This window comes from Camelina sativa, chromosome 11, assembly GCF_000633955.1.
Source record: "Camelina sativa cultivar DH55 chromosome 11, Cs, whole genome shotgun sequence".
NCBI lineage: Eukaryota > Viridiplantae > Streptophyta > Magnoliopsida > Brassicales > Brassicaceae > Camelina > Camelina sativa.
The window spans coordinates 1,724,917-1,740,866 of NC_025695.1; the positions used below are offsets into that span (position 1 = coordinate 1,724,917).

The following is a 15,950-nucleotide window of genomic DNA, read 5'->3' on the forward strand; positions in this document are numbered from 1 at the left end:
CGATCTCCTCCGTTCTCGTGTTTTCCTCTCTGGCTTTTACTGCTGGGATTGGGAATTTCTCACCGCTCTCTTGCTCTTTAGTTGCTAATTATATCCTTTGATTCGATCTTTCAATTTCCAAGTTGTATTCTCTCTATTGTGTTAGATTATTTCTAGTGTTTTTTATTTTTTTTTGGGTTGGGGGTGATAACTCGCCGGAGATGACGGCGGCGCAAAGATCTGTACCGGCGCCGTTTTTAAGCAAAACGTATCAGCTAGTAGATGATCATAACACGGACGACGTCGTGTCATGGAACGAAGACGGAACAGCTTTCGTGGTGTGGAAGACAGCTGAGTTTGCCAAAGATCTTCTTCCTCAATACTTCAAACATAATAATTTCTCAAGCTTCATTCGTCAGCTCAACACTTACGTGAGTTTCATTTTTTTTACATGTATTGCTTCCTTCAATTAAAACTCGTTTGGTGAAATTGAATCATTCTTTGGTTGTTGTTGGTTGGCCAATTTCGTAATTTTTCGAAAATTTGGGGGGTTGGTGAGAAAAGTTTCTAGAAGCTCAGAACACTTATTTGTTTTGTTCTGTTTTTTTTTGTAGGGGTTTCGGAAAACAGTACCGGATAAATGGGAATTCGCGAACGATTATTTCCGGAGAGGAGGAGAGGATCTGTTGTCGGATATACGACGGCGTAAGGCGGTGATCGCTGGGAAATGTGTCGTTGCTGGTGGTGGTAGTACGCCGTCGGAGTCAAACTCGGGTGGTGGTGGGGGTGATGATCACGGGTCAAGCTCAACGTCATCACCAGGTTCGTCTAAGAATCCTGGTTCCGTAGAGAACATGGTTGCTGATTTATCAGGAGAGAACGAGAAGCTGAAACGCGAGAACAACAGTTTAAGCTCGGAGCTAGCGGCGGCGAAGAAGCAGAGGGATGAGCTGGTGACGTTCTTGACTGATCATCTCAAAGTAAAACCTGAGCAGATAGATCAGATGATCAAAGGAGGAGGGAAGTTCAAACCGGTGCTGGAGTCTGACGAAGAAGAGAGTAGTGATTGCGAAGGCTGTGGAGGAGGAGGAGCGGATGAGGGGGTAGGTGAAGGGTTGAAATTGTTTGGGGTGTGGTTGAAAGGAGAGAGAAAGAAGAGGGGCCGGGATGAAAATAATTATGTGGTCGGTGGGTCCCATATGACGGAATTAAAGAACGTGGACTTTCATGCGCCGTTGTGGAAAAGCAGCAAAGTCTGCAACTAAAACAAAACAAAACAAAAGTGTTTCGAAGACTGTTCAAACCAGCGTGTGACACGTCATCGACGAGAGAAGAAAGGAAAAAAAACATGATTTTCTCGTAAGGCAAAAAAGTTTGTTTTTATTATTTTTTAATGTTTTTTTGTTTTCTAAAGTGAACGAAGAAGAAGAAGAAGATCCAGAAGGATCAAACGCAAATATAAGAATTTTCATGTATCCTATATTGTATAAGGATTTATTAGTGTCATATAAATATATTTATATAATAAGACAGATGTTGAAAGTTTTTAGTATTGGGTGTTTTTGGCTTTTTTTATTTCTTGAGATCCCTTTTTCTAATGTGTAAAAATGCATGGGGACTGACTAGATTCTTGTACTTGGTTGGAAACTTGAAATAGGAAGAAATTCTCTTGCAAGTAGTAGGTGGTTTTCCGTGTTTTTACGTAATCCGTTGAATAATTGTTAGGAAAATAAAGTCACAGAAACACTGTAGCAATTCTTTAATTACAAAAATAAAAATAAATGCTATGGCAACAAAATGCTACTATGAAGTTATCAAGTTTAATAAAAATAAATGCTATGGCAACAAAATGCTACTATGAAGTTATCAAGTTTAATAAAAATAAATGCTATGGCAACAAAATGCTACTATGAAGTTATCAAGTTTAGTAAAGGGGTTCCAAAGATTTCAAATGTAAGAGTATTTTCACCTGTAAACTCTATTATAGAGTAGTTTTGCTCTAATGGTTCTCTATTTTCAGCTCTATAATAAAAATTGCTATTTTCACCTGTAAACTCAATATTTTTCTCTATTTTCTCCTCTATAAATAGAGGTGAACTATTTTATTTGCAAAGTAGTCCTCTTAATCTTTAACTTCTTTTATTTATGACCAAAATAAATAAAATAAATATTTTTAAGAACTAATAATACAAATTTAATAAAATAAGTATTTTTTAAAACTAATAATATAAATTTAAGTATAAATATTTAGTCTAAAATATTGAGACTACCATTTGGAAAAGATAATTTATATAAATTATAAAATTTATTTTTCATTCAATCCATAATAATTATTTTAATACAACAAAAACTAATAACTTAAAAATCCGGTAAATTACTTTGGAATCCACCAATATCGCTAAAATATTTAATTTAAATAAAAATAATAATTTTATAAAAGCGTTACAAATTTAAAGTAAAATAGGTTAGTTTGCAATTTTTATAAATAAAAGGTGTTAAATGTAAAATAAAAAAAATCTATTTGGAATATTCCTTTTTAGAGGAAAAAATAGAGAAAACCATTATAGCAAACCTCTCCTCTATTATAAAGATCCTCTATTATAGAGGAAAAAATAGGGAAAACCATTGGAGATGGTTTAAACTAATGAGGAGAAAACCCAATAATGTAACAAATTAATAAAGAGAAAATATTTCACCTGGCTCTACAACAAATAAAATTATTAATCTGTATACAAAAATTCATAATTAGTTATATATATATATATATATTGAGATAAATAACAAAATATTAGATAAAGATATAGTATATATATATAAAAAAAAGATATACACCAATTAAGTCCCTATTGGCCAAGACTTACATCACTTGATTGAGTAGAAGATGTAGCACTCTACCAAGTACCAAGTACCACCAGCTCAGTAAACACAACTTTCATTTATTTAACATCATCATTTTAATTATTTATTTGGTCTTCTATTACATCTTTTATCTAATTATATACTGTTATTATCATCTCATTTATATACACGCATTGCTTTTTTCTATAGCAAGTGATGATGATGACACAAATACAAAAACACTATGGCTCCGATTGGTAAAAAAAAATGTAACTTTTTTTTTTATACCAAAAGTATATAAAAAAAATAAAATAAAAAGTGTAGTAGTATAAAATAAGAAGTCTTATGATTTAATCATAGCCACATATAAAGATGCCGATGATATTTTGCAACACTCTCTACTCTTCTTCATCTCTCTCGCCGTTAGCTCCAACTCGAACAAACTCATCGCGATTCTCAAACAAACTCAGAGTTCGAGCTCAATCCCAGTCCATGGACGATCATCTCCACCGGAAATTCATGGAGTTCCCGTACGTGTCACCCTCGCGCAGGCAGCTAATGGTTGATCTCATGTCGACGCTAGAGGATGGTCTCCAATCGCATCTCCTTCCCTGCAGCCTCCCACCTGATGTACGAAACTTCAAGAACCCTAACGGTTCCGCTGAAGCATCTATTCATATCAGATCCGGCGATAAATCATCTCCGGTAACACTGCAACGATTCCTCTGTTTTTTGTTTTTGGGTTATGACTTATGAGACATCAAAAATCGAAATTGACTGTTTTGCATGTTTGGTTTAAGTAGTATCAGACTTCAATTTTGTTGTAAATGTAACACTAGATCTGATATGAATCATATGATGATGGTGATGATATGAATCTTAGTGAAAGTTTCGTTTTTTTTTTTTTGTTGTTTGTTCAGATTGATTTCGTTATAGGAAGTTGGATACATTGCAAGATCCCAACAGGTGCATCTCTCAACATAACGAGCATCTCTGCATTCTTAAACTCTTCAACAAAAGCTCCAAACTTTTTACTCGAACTAATACAGAGCAGTCCCACGTCGCTAGTCCTCGTCCTTGACCTCCCACACCGTAAAGACCTCGTTCTTCACCCTGATTATCTCAAGGAGTATTACCAAGACACTTCTCTTGATTCTCATCGCCAATCCCTTCTTAAGCTACCTCAAGTCAAACCCTACGTGTCTCCTTCTCTCTTTATCCGTTCTGCTGTCTCTCCTACTGCTTCCATGCTTCAGATCGAGGCCGAAGAAGAGGAAAAGTTGGAGGAGATCTTGAGAGATCATGTCAGTCCAGCTGCTAAGGAGGTTCTCCGTGTTTGGTTGGAGCGCTGTGCCGCTAAGGAAGACGAAGAGGATGGGATAGTGATTGGGGAAGAAGAGAGATTGGCGTTGGAGAGGAGAGACAAAAGCTTTAGAAAGAAGAGCGTAGAGGAAGATTTGGATTTGCAGTTTCCGAGAATCTTTGGAGAAGAAGTTTCCTCCCGTGTTGTACACGCTATCAAAGAAGCTTTCGGTGTTCTCTAGTTCATGTCATTATAACATTAGCTAATGTTCTCTTTGTACTAAGATTATTCTATTTAAGCAGGAAACATAAACGTGCAGAACTAAAAGTCTTTGAGCTAATCGCTTTCAAAAGAGTTAAAACAGACAAATAAAAAAAGAGAGACAGATCATCTCCAACCAATCTCGTCATCTCATGCATCATCATAAATCGAATTAACAAAGTCATCCATTAAATCTATTTTGTCTGATCAAATCATATTTTTCCTTCCTGCACAAGAAATGGTTAGTGTCTTCATCCTTTTCAAAAACAGTTTAGGTTCTTCTGATTACTCTGTTCATCGGTTCTGTTTTCTGTTTCTTCCGGCAGGCGAACTACATGTCCGACGCAGCACAGCTAAGAAGAGGTCTAAGACCTAAAGGGAAGAATTATGGGTTGACTAATCAGAAGAGACGAGAGATCAGAGAAATCTTTGATCTTTTCGACATAGACGGTTCAGGTAAACTATTAAACCGATCCTTTATCCGATTTACACTGGTTTAAATCAGAATCACATGGTTTAGTCAGTGCACCATCTCATATGTAGGTAGCATCGATGCTCGCGAGCTCAACGTTGCTATGAGGTCAGCTGCAATTTTTCTTTCTTTTTAAGTTAATTTCTTCAAGTTCTTGTTTAGTAATTCTAAAAAACTTATCATCTGACTACTGATTACAGGTCTCTTGGATTTGAGATGAATAATGAGGTTTGTTCAATTTGTTAAACGGGCCAATTGGGGTGGCAATTTTTATTCCTCCGTTCAAATGTCTCGGTTTGGATCACTTTTAGAGTCAAATTGAAACACTATTTTTGGTTTGGTTATGTTCCATTATAATCCTAGATTGGGGTTGATATTAATGTTATATATTGGTGCTAGCAAATAAACGAGTTGATGGCAGAAGTAGATAAAAACCAAAGTGGAGCCATAGATTTCGACGAATTCGTGTATATGATGACAACTAAGTTCGGAGAACGAGACTCCATAGACGAATTGTCCAAGGCGTTTAAGATCATTGACTATGACAATAATGTGAATAAATCTGAACCTGTCCTTCTTTCTATATTTTTCTTAATATTATATTTTTGTTTGGATTAATTTCATTGTGTTTGACTTGACAACTTTTGGAATCTTTTTTAGGGGAAGATTTCACCTCGTGATATAAAGGTAATGATATAGAAGAGATGATCGAAGAAGCAGATCGTGACAGTAAGTAGTGAAAACATATAATCGATTTATTTTCGCATATATGTTTTTAGTTTTACCAGTTCTATAAGTTAATGTCTTTTGCCTTAAACTTATGCAGAAGATGGAGAAGTTAATTTGGAGGAATTCATGAAGATGATGAGGAGAACTTCTTATGGCTAAGTATAATAATACATACGGTTGGACGATATAAGTTAATCATCACTTCGACTTATATGATTATAAGAAAATGTTTGATTTGTTTTTGGTCGTATAAAAAATGCATAGTTGTATATAAATAACAGTGTAATCATATGCATTATTGTGAATACAACAATAAATTCTCTTTAGATAATCATGTTTTTTTTTTTATCATTTATGCTTTTGTATATGCCATGTAAATGAATAATCATCATAATACATAACATGAACACTGAAACTACGCCGTTTCATAAATTTTAAAACGCTGACGTAAGAGAGTATAGTAATAAACTTGGTAAAACCTGAAAACGACTGCGTTTCGGTGTTTACTCTCCAACTTCGTCTCCGTTGGTGTTTGAGGAGCCGCCGTGACCTGGTTTTGTTGGGAGCGGAACCTTAACCGGCGAATTGGGAAATTCGTGAACTTCTGATCCTAAGATTATGGAAACCATGGAAGCAGCTCCATCTCCTCCTTTTCAATCTCCATCTCGTTCCAGGTCTCGCTTCTCAATCGCACTAAGTTCTGAGGTTTAACTCATACCTCTTGCAGCAAAATTCCCCCCAAAAAAAAAAAACTCAATTTTCTTTTTTTTTTTGTTTTTGTTTCGCAGTCAACAACAGTTGCACTTCTACCTCGCCGTGGATCGTCCCCAATTCAAAATGGTATTATTAACATTTGTCAAGATCGTCCTTCTAATTTTCTTTACTATATAAACAGACTAAATCGATACTAAAAATCTCAAATTTTGGGGTGGGGAGGGAACAGGAGACAGTAGTGGAGTTATTGGGGGTTCTAGGTCGTCGTCCATGGCTTCCCATTGTAGTTTGTTGCAGCTCTCGTGATGAACTTGACGCCCTCTGCTCTTCTTTATCCACCTCTCCTTACATTTCATTAGCCGCTTTGGTATATCTCTCTCTCCTTTATCTTTGACTTTTCCATTGTTTGGTTCATTGCATTGACTTCGTCGATTCTTAGTGTTGTTCTGTATCTGTGGAAATCTAATGTTCTTGATTGAAAAAGACCCTTCTTGTTGAATCTTTTGATTTTCACATTAGATCATCTTTCATTGATTTCGGATTCTTAGTGTGTTCTGTATCTCTAAAGATCCAAATCTTCAAATGACCCTTATTCTTGTTCATCATGATTATATTCGATTCAACATTAGTTTATCTTACGTGTTCTTCTTCCCCTTGATAATGTATATCTTCAACATCTATTGAGTTTACAGTACAGCGATCTGGCAGAGAGAGAACGAGCTATGGTTATAGAGAAATTCAGGCGAGCAACAACCAACTGGAACCAGCAACTTAACTCTGTAGTAGAAGAAGGTTTGGACGAGAGTGAAACTGGAAAAGAAGCGAAGAAATCTCATTTGGTTGTTGTGACGGATGTTTGTCTTCCCTTACTCTCATCTGGAGAATCTCCTCTTTCCGCACGCGTTCTTATAAACTATGAGCTTCCTACAAAGAAGGTTTGGTATTTTTGGTATAAGTTTCTTTCTTTTTGGTTAAGAGACTTCTCTCATTTCCCTTTCGGTGTTTGTTACAAAAACATGTTTCAGGAAACATATACAAGGCGTATAACAACTTGCTTAGCTCCAGGTTTTCTTTCTTCAAAACAAACTCACTTTTGTTACTTATCAAACAATGGCGTTTTAACATTTGATACTTTCTCTTCAAGGTGGTATTGTCATAAACATGGTTGTTGGAGGTGAAGTCACGACTCTCAAAAGCCTCGAGGAAAGCAGCGGCATTATCATCGCAGAGATGCCAATCAATGTATATAGTAGAATCAATCAGTGGCAAAAAGCAAGATAATTTTTACTGCTCTCTCTTATCTTTTGATTTAATGGCTTCGAATGTGCTTTCATTTTGCAGATTTCTGAAATCTTGTAACAATGCATGGACGATCTGAAGGATACCGTCTAACCGGGGTTTAACGGGACTTCTCAAGAGAAATCATTAGATTATGCCACTGCACCTTTAGCTATTGAGTTGTTCACCTTTGTCTAAAACGCTGCGTTTTGGACAGTTCTTGCAAGAAAAACCGAACATTTGGATAAAGGTATACGTGATTGAATCTATCATCTAAGTGATTGTCATTGTAGTTGAATCACGGTTATTATGTAATTATCAAATTTATAATCTTGTCAGATTTGTTTTATACGTGTTAGTTTCTATAAAGGCTAACATTTAGACCCCCCATCTATGGCTCGTGTTTGGTACAATTATTGCATGCGCATTAACATATATCCCATACAGCTTTCATTTATCAACTGTCACTATATATATTATTTCTAGAAATTTCGTTACAAATTCATCAAAATAAAAATAAAATCATAGTTGATGTCTTCACATAAATTCTTTTGAAGTATTGTCAATAGAGAAATTATTTTCTTTTTATCTTGTTACGTTTTACAGATATGTTTTGCGTCTTTTGGTGGCTTATCTAATCTCATACGAAAAAGTTGAATTAGACTCTTGAATACAGTAGAATCTCTATAAATTAATTCTGGTTTCGAGTTGGGCGGGTATAAAAAATAACACAATTCGATAAAATAATAAAAGAATAATTTTTTCAAACTCTTATATAAAAATATAGTCCCAACAATATCATAAATTAATAATGATAAAAACTAAATATATATATATATATATATCAAAAAAATTTAGTAAAATATGACTCTATTGTTGTTTGCCTATTCTTGAATTTGCGTTATAGGTGGAGCTCATCTCTAATTTTTTTTATTGTATTAAATTTTTTTAATGTTGTTTTCTCAAATCGCATCCAAAAATTGAGGAGAGTCCTAATTGTAGTAATTATTTTTTTACATGTAATTGGTTCTAAAGGCACCGCAGTATGTTATTCGACTTTATCATCACCATGAAAGATAATACCAACAATTTCTTCTAAACTCTAAACTTCTAACATTTATCATTTTCACCTAGATAATTAAGTAAACTATTAACATCAATCCTATTACGATAGCTAAGATTATAAATTAAGAAAATTGTATAAAAATGTGAATCATAACAAAAGTGTCTTATTTTATAATATAAAATAAAACTTCTATAAATTAATAAAATTTCATGGTCCCGACCTTATTAATTTATAGAATCTTGTTAAATAAGACTTCAATAAAATATACTCTTGTTACACAAGTATTGGGTAAGTTTTTTTTAATAACACGTTTTTGTCTGATCAAAATCAAAATCACTACAATTATACGTTTTTTAAAGAAGTTTTTGGTATAAAAACAAATTTTGCAACACGTGTATGTGATTGCAACTGTTGTTGTAATGTGCAATGCTTATCGGTATTAAAAAATTTCGACGATTTTTCAAAATTTCTTGTAGGTCTTTTAGAAGGCCGAAACGAAGCAACTTTTTTTTTTTTTTTTTTTTTTTTTTTTTTTTTTTTTTTTTTTNTGACAATGAGTCAGCAATACCTCTGATCCTCAACTGCTAATTTACATATTATTATTACTTTTCCTTATGTTTTCGAAACAATTAATTGTTTATAGTAAAACATTGTTCGTCACATATAATACACGGTTTTCCAGTAGTTGAATACATTTTTGAAAGAAAAATCAACGATTTTAATTTTAAGCATGCGACATGTATAGAGAAGAAAACGTGGTATATTTTTGTTCATTACCAATTATCATGCATGAAAATTTTGTGTTTGGACTTTGGATGGAGGATCTAATTACTAATTAGCATGAAAAATACGGACAGCATCTTTAACTGTAAATGAATTCATATCCGTTTAAATTGATCTTTAAATGGAAGCGTATGTATGTAATAAAAATAATAATGAATGCAACAATCCAATATTTTATAGGAGAGGCGATATTGCTGTCAAAATCACGATAGATTGCTTGGCACGCCATGTGTAATATCTGCAACCAAATAGTTTTCAATGACGTAATTACACACGTATTACCACTTTTTCTTCCAACAATTTTTTTCCTATCCTATCATCAACTAGTTTTATTGATTCATGTAACCCTCCAAATAATAAACTCTTTCTGTAATGGGACTAATTGGGTTCTCGGCGTTTTGAGTCTCTTCGTTTCTTGTCATCATCTCCTTTGTCTTTTTTTAATATGATTCCATCTCTTTCGTAGACTTGTACAACACGCCCTTCTCTCTCTCTCTCTCTCTGTAAATTTTTCCACAGCTATAAAAATTTGTCAAAATTGACCCCAAAATATCTGAGCTTTTTCTTCTTTTCTTGTTCTGCTTTACAGAAGACTATGGCTGTCGTCACTAACCTAGGAAGCTGTCTGAAGATTTCGTACGTCATATTTGCCTTCTGTTCTGCTTTCTTTCTCGGTGCTCTCAAAGGTTCACTTTTGTTTTTGGCTCTGTTTTTCTCTGCTTCTAAGATTGATCCTTGATGATACGATGGATTTTTTCACAAATCTCTTAAACAAAGTCTGAATTTTTTAATTTCTTATGCAGGTTTGATCGTAGGTCCGATTGCTGGTTTAACATTAATAGTAGGAAATGTTGGAGTGATTCTTGGTTTGTTCCCTGCACATGTTACTTGGACTATTTACGCTATTGCAAAGTAAGCAAATTTTCAACTTCTTTTCTCGAATTTTTTTTACCTGCAATTGATTCTTGGTTTGATTCTTGGTCTTCTATGTGTTTCTCTAAATTGCAGGACAGATAAATTTGACATTCCTCTGAAACTAGCAATCTTAGTGGCACTTCCTGCATTGTTTGGTATATGGTTAGGTCTGAGTATAGCTATTAGTGTTCTTGTTGGTGTTGGCTATGGATTCTTCACTCCCTGGATCTCTGCTTTTGAAGCATTTAGACAAGACACTGTATCCAACAAGTTCTTCCACTGTCTTGTGGTATTTTCAATAAACTTCCCCACTACAGTTTGTTTTTATTCTCTTAGTCAGTTACTAGTGAATCATATCACTAGACTCTGTTTATTCTTTATTATTAGGATGGAACTTGGGGAACCATCAAAGGAAGTTGTACTGTGGTTACAGATTTCGCGGACTTTTGTTACCATTCTTATCCGCTTTACTTGAAGGAGTTGCGTGAATCTCCTGCCTCAGATGAGCTTCAAACTCTTAGGTAAAATATATAACTTTTGTTCCAAAATAGTTGCAAAGAGTTTCTTGCTGATTCTTGTGTAATTTTGATATTGTTGTCCCTTCTTGCAGGTTGATTCATGTTCCTGGATGCATAATTGTAGGGATTATAGGATTACTCATTGATATCCCTCTTTTCACTGCAATAGCCGTTGTTAAAAGCCCTTACCTTCTGCTTAAAGGCTGGTACCGTCTAGCTCAAGACGCCATTAATCGTGAAGGACCTTTCCTTGAGATAGCTTGTATACCAGTTGCTGGTCTGACAATACTGTTATGGCCTATTATTGTCATTGGATTTGTTTTGACCACCATCTTCTCCAGCATCTTTGTCGGTTTGTATGGAGCAGTTATTGTATTTCAGGTACAATATGATCATACTAACCAATGATCGATCCAAGACAAACTTTTCAGTTTTTTTTAACTGTTGAATCTTTATAATGTGCAGGAAAGGTCATTCAGAAGAGGAGTCTCTTATGTGATTGCAGTAGTTGGAGAATTTGATGAGTACACAAATGATTGGCTTTACCTTAGAGAAGGAACTATCTTCCCAAAGTATGTCTCTATCCCTAATCAATCTTTTTTTGTTTTATTCCTTTCGTCTGCTCCAAATATTCCAACACCGAGAAAATTGTAATCTGCAACACACAGGCCAAGATATCGGATGAGAAGAGTATCGTTCTCAAGTGAAGTATCTGTGATTGTTCACCCTTCAAATCTAAACAGAGTCAATAGTTCAGGTTCTGCAGATGCTCCAGCGATGCTAGTACCAAGCCTAGTTCACTCTGTATCGGTTAGAGAAGCAATTCAAGAAGTGAGAATGGTTCAGGTATATATGTCAAAAGTTTCAGTCTAGATTCCGAATGTCACAATCTCTACAGAGTTTTGAATGTTTAAAATTTCACTAACAGATTTGGGAGCATATGATGGGGTGGTTTGAGATGCAAGGCAGAGAGCTACTAGACGCGGGAGTGTTAACACCAGCTGATCTCTATGAGTCTTTAAAGGGAAGACACGGAAACGAATCATCGATTATTAATGTGGGGCTTCCTTCTTACGCTTTGTTGCATACATTGCTTAGCTCTATTAAAGCTGGTGCTCATGGTGTGCTTCTGCTTGATGGCTCGGAAGTGACTCATTTGAATAGACCACAAGACAAGTTTTTGGACTGGATCTTTAATCCAATCATGGTATTGAAAGATCAGATTCGAGCGATTAAACTTGGAGAAAGTGAAGTTAGGTACTTGGAGAAAGTTGTTCTCTTTGGAAACCATGAACAACGCATGGAAGCTTGGGATAATCGCGGTGACCCGCCTCAAGAAAACGTTCGAGCTGCTCAAATTCAAGGAATCAGCAGAAGGTAAAAGATTCAAAACTTTTTTCTCGTACATTGATGAAAGACTAACCTTTATGGCTTCTTTAATTCTGTGATCTTCTGTGTTGTAGGATGATGGGAATGGTACGGAGCGTATCTAAGCTTCCTACTTATAGGAGAAGGTTCAGGCAAGTGGTTAAGGCTCTAATAACTTATTATTTAGAGAAGCAAGGCTTGAATCGAACCGGTTCCATGAGCTCTGGAGAATTCATCGAAGAGATCTAACCTTAAGGAGCAATAAATTGTTGTAATTAAGTTGTGTTTTTGATATCTTGAAATACTAACAAGGTGTAAAAAAGTATGTACAGAAGTTGCTAAAATTTAGGATTCAAGAAACAGAGCTGTTTTTTTTCCTAAATGATTTCAGAAATTGAGAGAAAGAGAATACAAAAGCTTACAGTGATGCTGATGTAGAGGAGTTTTGAATGTCATGACAGCTTCCGACCACTCAATCTTGCCGCAAATCTCAACTCTCTCATTGCATCTTCTTAAAGAGATCTCTGCACACCAAATCTCCAATTTCTCAGGACCAAACACGTCCCAAAAGAGTAACATGTTAGGACCAGAGTTACTAAGTTTGTGCCCCGGAAGCAATCTGTCAAGTTCATTAGTCAATCCATGCCACACCCTCTTCCTTTTGCATGACTTCCAATGATCTGCAGACTCTGACATCCTCCCACCATAGTTGACTAGCTTGGAGTCACATAGAGTGTCCGTTAAGAGTTTCCAATCCCATGACCTCTCTCCACACCTTCCCCTCGTGTTTGCGCCAATCCAATTCATTTGCATCACACCAAAGTATCCTCCCACCCGTTACACAACAGTACATGACATTCTCTATCACATACCAACCCCTTCTCTCTCTGCTTGTATCTGAATTCCCTGTCATCCATATGCCTTCACTCGGTATGTAAAACATACCTCTACCCGCCCCGTTCAAAGCGAAAACCTTCTCGTCCATCACGGCGCTTTCGTACATTAAGGGGTAGTTTAGGTTGTACTTATTCGATGGCGGCATTGGCAAGTCATCCCAAGTCTGCGTCTTTGGGTCAAAAACTTCTCCCCACTTGCGGGAAATTGAGCAGAAATGTTCGAAACCTCCCAATACATATATCTTCCCATCGACCACGCCCACTGCAGCAGAAGCTCGAACCACCCTCATGGAAGAAGACGCTTGACGTGTGCCTCCCGTTAAGCTTCCCACCAATGACATAGATACCGTAACCAAAGGCAACCACGGAGGATGCTTCTTGAGGCTGATAGAAGTGTGTCCGGATTGGAACCAGCCGACTAGGACGATTTAGGGTTTGTGGAGTGAAACAGAACCAGCTTGGAGTTGGGTATGGAGGGATGCTTAAACATAGATAGATGCAGTTTTGGGTGCAACCAACAAGTGATCGGATGTGGTAGAGCTCAGGTGAAACCACTAGAGATCGGAGCCACTTGTAGGCTAGGGATAAGGATACGTAATCTAGTCTTGATACGCGGGCCAAGCAACTTAGAACGATCTCATCTGGCAAAGAAGAGAAGAATCCAGACGTAGACGGAGAAGACACCTTCAATTTCTCCGTACGCGGTGGCTCTTCCTCAGACATGGGGTTTTGTTTCAGAGGGCATAACGAAGCACTTCAACTCTTTTATGTACAACAAACTCAAACTCCTGTTTTGATTTTGATTTTTGTTTAGGGCATCGTTAATGGGAGAACTTTTTTTTGTGTTCTTACATTAAATATATAAAATATATAGTGAAAATAATGTTAGATTAGTTGTTAAGATCATAGGTAAAAAAAATGGGAGAACTAATTATGATGTTCTTAGAATAAAGATATAGTGAAATAATATTCATAAATATTTTACAAATTATAAAAACTTATAAAATAACATTTAAATTGCTTACTTATATAAAAGCAATTGTATACTTATAAATTAATATAATATTCTTAAACATTTTACAAATTATAAAAACTTATAAAATAACATTTAAATTGCTTACTTATATAAAAGCAATTGTATACTTATAAATTAATATAATATTCTTAAACATTTTACAAATTATAAAAACTTATAAAATAACATTTAAATTGCTTACTTATATAAAAGCAATTGTATACTTATAAATTAATATAATATTCTTAAACATTTTACAAATTATAAAAACTTATAAAATAACATTTAAATTGCTTACTTATATAAAAGCAATTGTATACTTATAAATTAATATAATATTCTTAAACATTTTACAAATTATAAAAACTTATAAAATAACATTTAAATTGCTTACTTATATAAAAGCAATTGTATACTTATAAATTAATATAATATTCTTAAACATTTTACAAATTATAAAAACTTATAAAATAACATTTAAATTGCTTACTTATATAAAAGCAATTGTATACTTATAAATTAATATAATATTCTTAAACATTTTACAAATTATAAAAACTTATAAAATAACATTTAAATTGCTTACTTATATAAAAGCAATTGTATACTTATAAATTAATATAATATTCTTAAACATATTACAATTATAAAAACTTATAAATTAACATTTAAATTGCTTACTTATATAAATGAAATATTTTTTTTTTTTCTAAAAAATCTCGTCCAATCACATGAAGCCACGTCAAATAAGAACTGGGCTTAAATCAGTTCTACATTAAGAACTAAAAAAAGTGTTCTAAGCCACTATTCATTATTTTTATAATTTTTTGGGCTTAGAACACCCTTGGTGTTCTCCCATTAATGATAGCCTTATGTTTTCTACTCCTAATTTGATTCGACTAATTAGGTAACAAAATTAATCAAGTAAGAAAAAGCCCATGTTTGTTTAAGTTTTGACCCATTAAGAGCCCAATAACACTTGGTGTAAAATAATTAAGAAAAAAACAACTTGAAAAATCTGTGAGGACGACGGCGAAAGCGGAAGCGGATAACGAAAAGCTCGCCGCAAAAATGGCGGCCGTGAAATCTCTGCAACCAAGACTCATCTCTTCTTTTCTCGGCAACCGCTCAATTCGATCAACGCAACCACTTATTCATCTCTTTCGCTTCGAATTAGGTTCTTCTTTCTTTTTCCATACTCTACTTCTTCCTGCTAGGCTGCTACCGCTAGTGTTATTGCTGAGTATTATAGTTGAGCAGATTACAAAAAAATTAAGACTTTCGAATGCCCAGATTGCTAGTTTGATTCATAGATGAGTTTCTGAGGGTTTTAGGCTTAACCCATGAAAAGAACAGAGCATTTTTGAAACATGAGTTGTTGTAGAGTATAGTGTTTAATTGAAACGAATCAATTTTGAGAATTTTTCTCAATTTGGACAGGAGGAAGAAGACATGTTTCAATGCAATTATCGAGAACCTTTTCGGGATTAACCGATCTCTTGTTTAATAGAAGGTATTAATTATGATGTTTCTTACAGTTTAGTTACTGAGTGGTAGCAGAGAAGGTGTATTGACTTATGTTCTTTCATTTTTTTTTGTTTTCGTTTTATGGTTAAAGGAATGAAGATGAAGTTATTGATGGCAAGAGAAAGCGTCTGAGACCGGGAAATGTATCTCCTCGTCGCCCTGTCCCAGACCATATAATAAAACCTCCTTATGTTGATTCTCTTAAAGCTCCTGGAATCTCAAGTGGACTTGAAGTTCATGACAAGAAAGGTATAGAATGCATGAGAGCTTCTGGGAAACTTGCAGCTA

General features: G+C 34.8%; 6 protein-coding genes and 1 pseudogene across 7 annotated transcripts in view; 6 read left to right on the forward strand and 1 right to left on the reverse strand.

Annotated features, from left to right (window-relative positions):
• LOC104721053 (heat stress transcription factor B-1-like) lies at positions 7–1,531 on the forward strand. Its single transcript, XM_010438959.1, has 2 exons — positions 7–410; positions 594–1,531. Exons 1-2 carry the CDS (start codon positions 201–203, stop codon positions 1,242–1,244), a joined length of 861 nt encoding a protein of 286 aa, XP_010437261.1. The 5' UTR covers positions 7–200; the 3' UTR covers positions 1,245–1,531.
• Positions 3,161–4,460, forward strand: LOC104721055 (red chlorophyll catabolite reductase, chloroplastic-like). Its single transcript, XM_010438960.1, has 2 exons — positions 3,161–3,522; positions 3,738–4,460. Exons 1-2 carry the CDS (start codon positions 3,190–3,192, stop codon positions 4,359–4,361), a joined length of 957 nt encoding a protein of 318 aa, XP_010437262.1. The 5' UTR covers positions 3,161–3,189; the 3' UTR covers positions 4,362–4,460.
• Positions 4,512–5,913, forward strand: LOC104721056 (annotated as a pseudogene).
• LOC104721057 (eukaryotic initiation factor 4A-I-like) lies at positions 6,062–7,962 on the forward strand. 2 transcript variants are annotated; one of them, XM_010438961.2, is made up of 7 exons: positions 6,062–6,256; positions 6,371–6,422; positions 6,526–6,663; positions 6,989–7,231; positions 7,322–7,361; positions 7,441–7,538; positions 7,638–7,962. In XM_010438961.2, the coding sequence occupies exons 1-7, from the start codon at positions 6,201–6,203 to the stop codon at positions 7,653–7,655; spliced, it is 645 nt and encodes a 214-aa protein (XP_010437263.1). In that variant the 5' UTR covers positions 6,062–6,200; the 3' UTR covers positions 7,656–7,962. The 2 variants fall into 2 exon arrangements, with proteins under 2 accessions (XP_010437263.1, XP_010437264.1); XM_010438962.2 differs by having other exon boundaries at positions 6,202–6,287.
• On the forward strand, positions 9,764–12,586 carry LOC104721058 (uncharacterized membrane protein At3g27390-like). Its single transcript, XM_010438964.2, has 10 exons — positions 9,764–9,893; positions 10,013–10,109; positions 10,227–10,335; positions 10,432–10,627; positions 10,726–10,859; positions 10,949–11,237; positions 11,322–11,428; positions 11,525–11,702; positions 11,785–12,233; positions 12,320–12,586. Exons 2-10 carry the CDS (start codon positions 10,019–10,021, stop codon positions 12,471–12,473), a joined length of 1,707 nt encoding a protein of 568 aa, XP_010437266.1. The 5' UTR covers positions 9,764–9,893; positions 10,013–10,018; the 3' UTR covers positions 12,474–12,586.
• On the reverse strand, positions 12,612–13,461 carry LOC104727535 (putative F-box/kelch-repeat protein At3g24610). The gene is made up of 2 exons (XM_010446632.1): positions 13,170–13,461; positions 12,612–13,051 (listed from the first exon to the last, which is right to left on the reverse strand). The coding sequence occupies exons 1-2, from the start codon at positions 13,459–13,461 to the stop codon at positions 12,612–12,614; spliced, it is 732 nt and encodes a 243-aa protein (XP_010444934.1).
• LOC104721060 (methionine aminopeptidase 1D, chloroplastic/mitochondrial-like) overlaps positions 15,140–15,950 on the forward strand; it is a 9,014-nt gene continuing 8,203 nt past the window's right edge. The window contains exons 1-3 of the mRNA XM_019233255.1: positions 15,140–15,312; positions 15,576–15,648; positions 15,754–15,940. Coding sequence (XP_019088800.1) covers positions 15,207–15,312; positions 15,576–15,648; positions 15,754–15,940 — 366 coding nt within the window. The 5' untranslated portion in view covers positions 15,140–15,206. The remainder of the gene's footprint in view (positions 15,313–15,575; positions 15,649–15,753; positions 15,941–15,950) is intronic.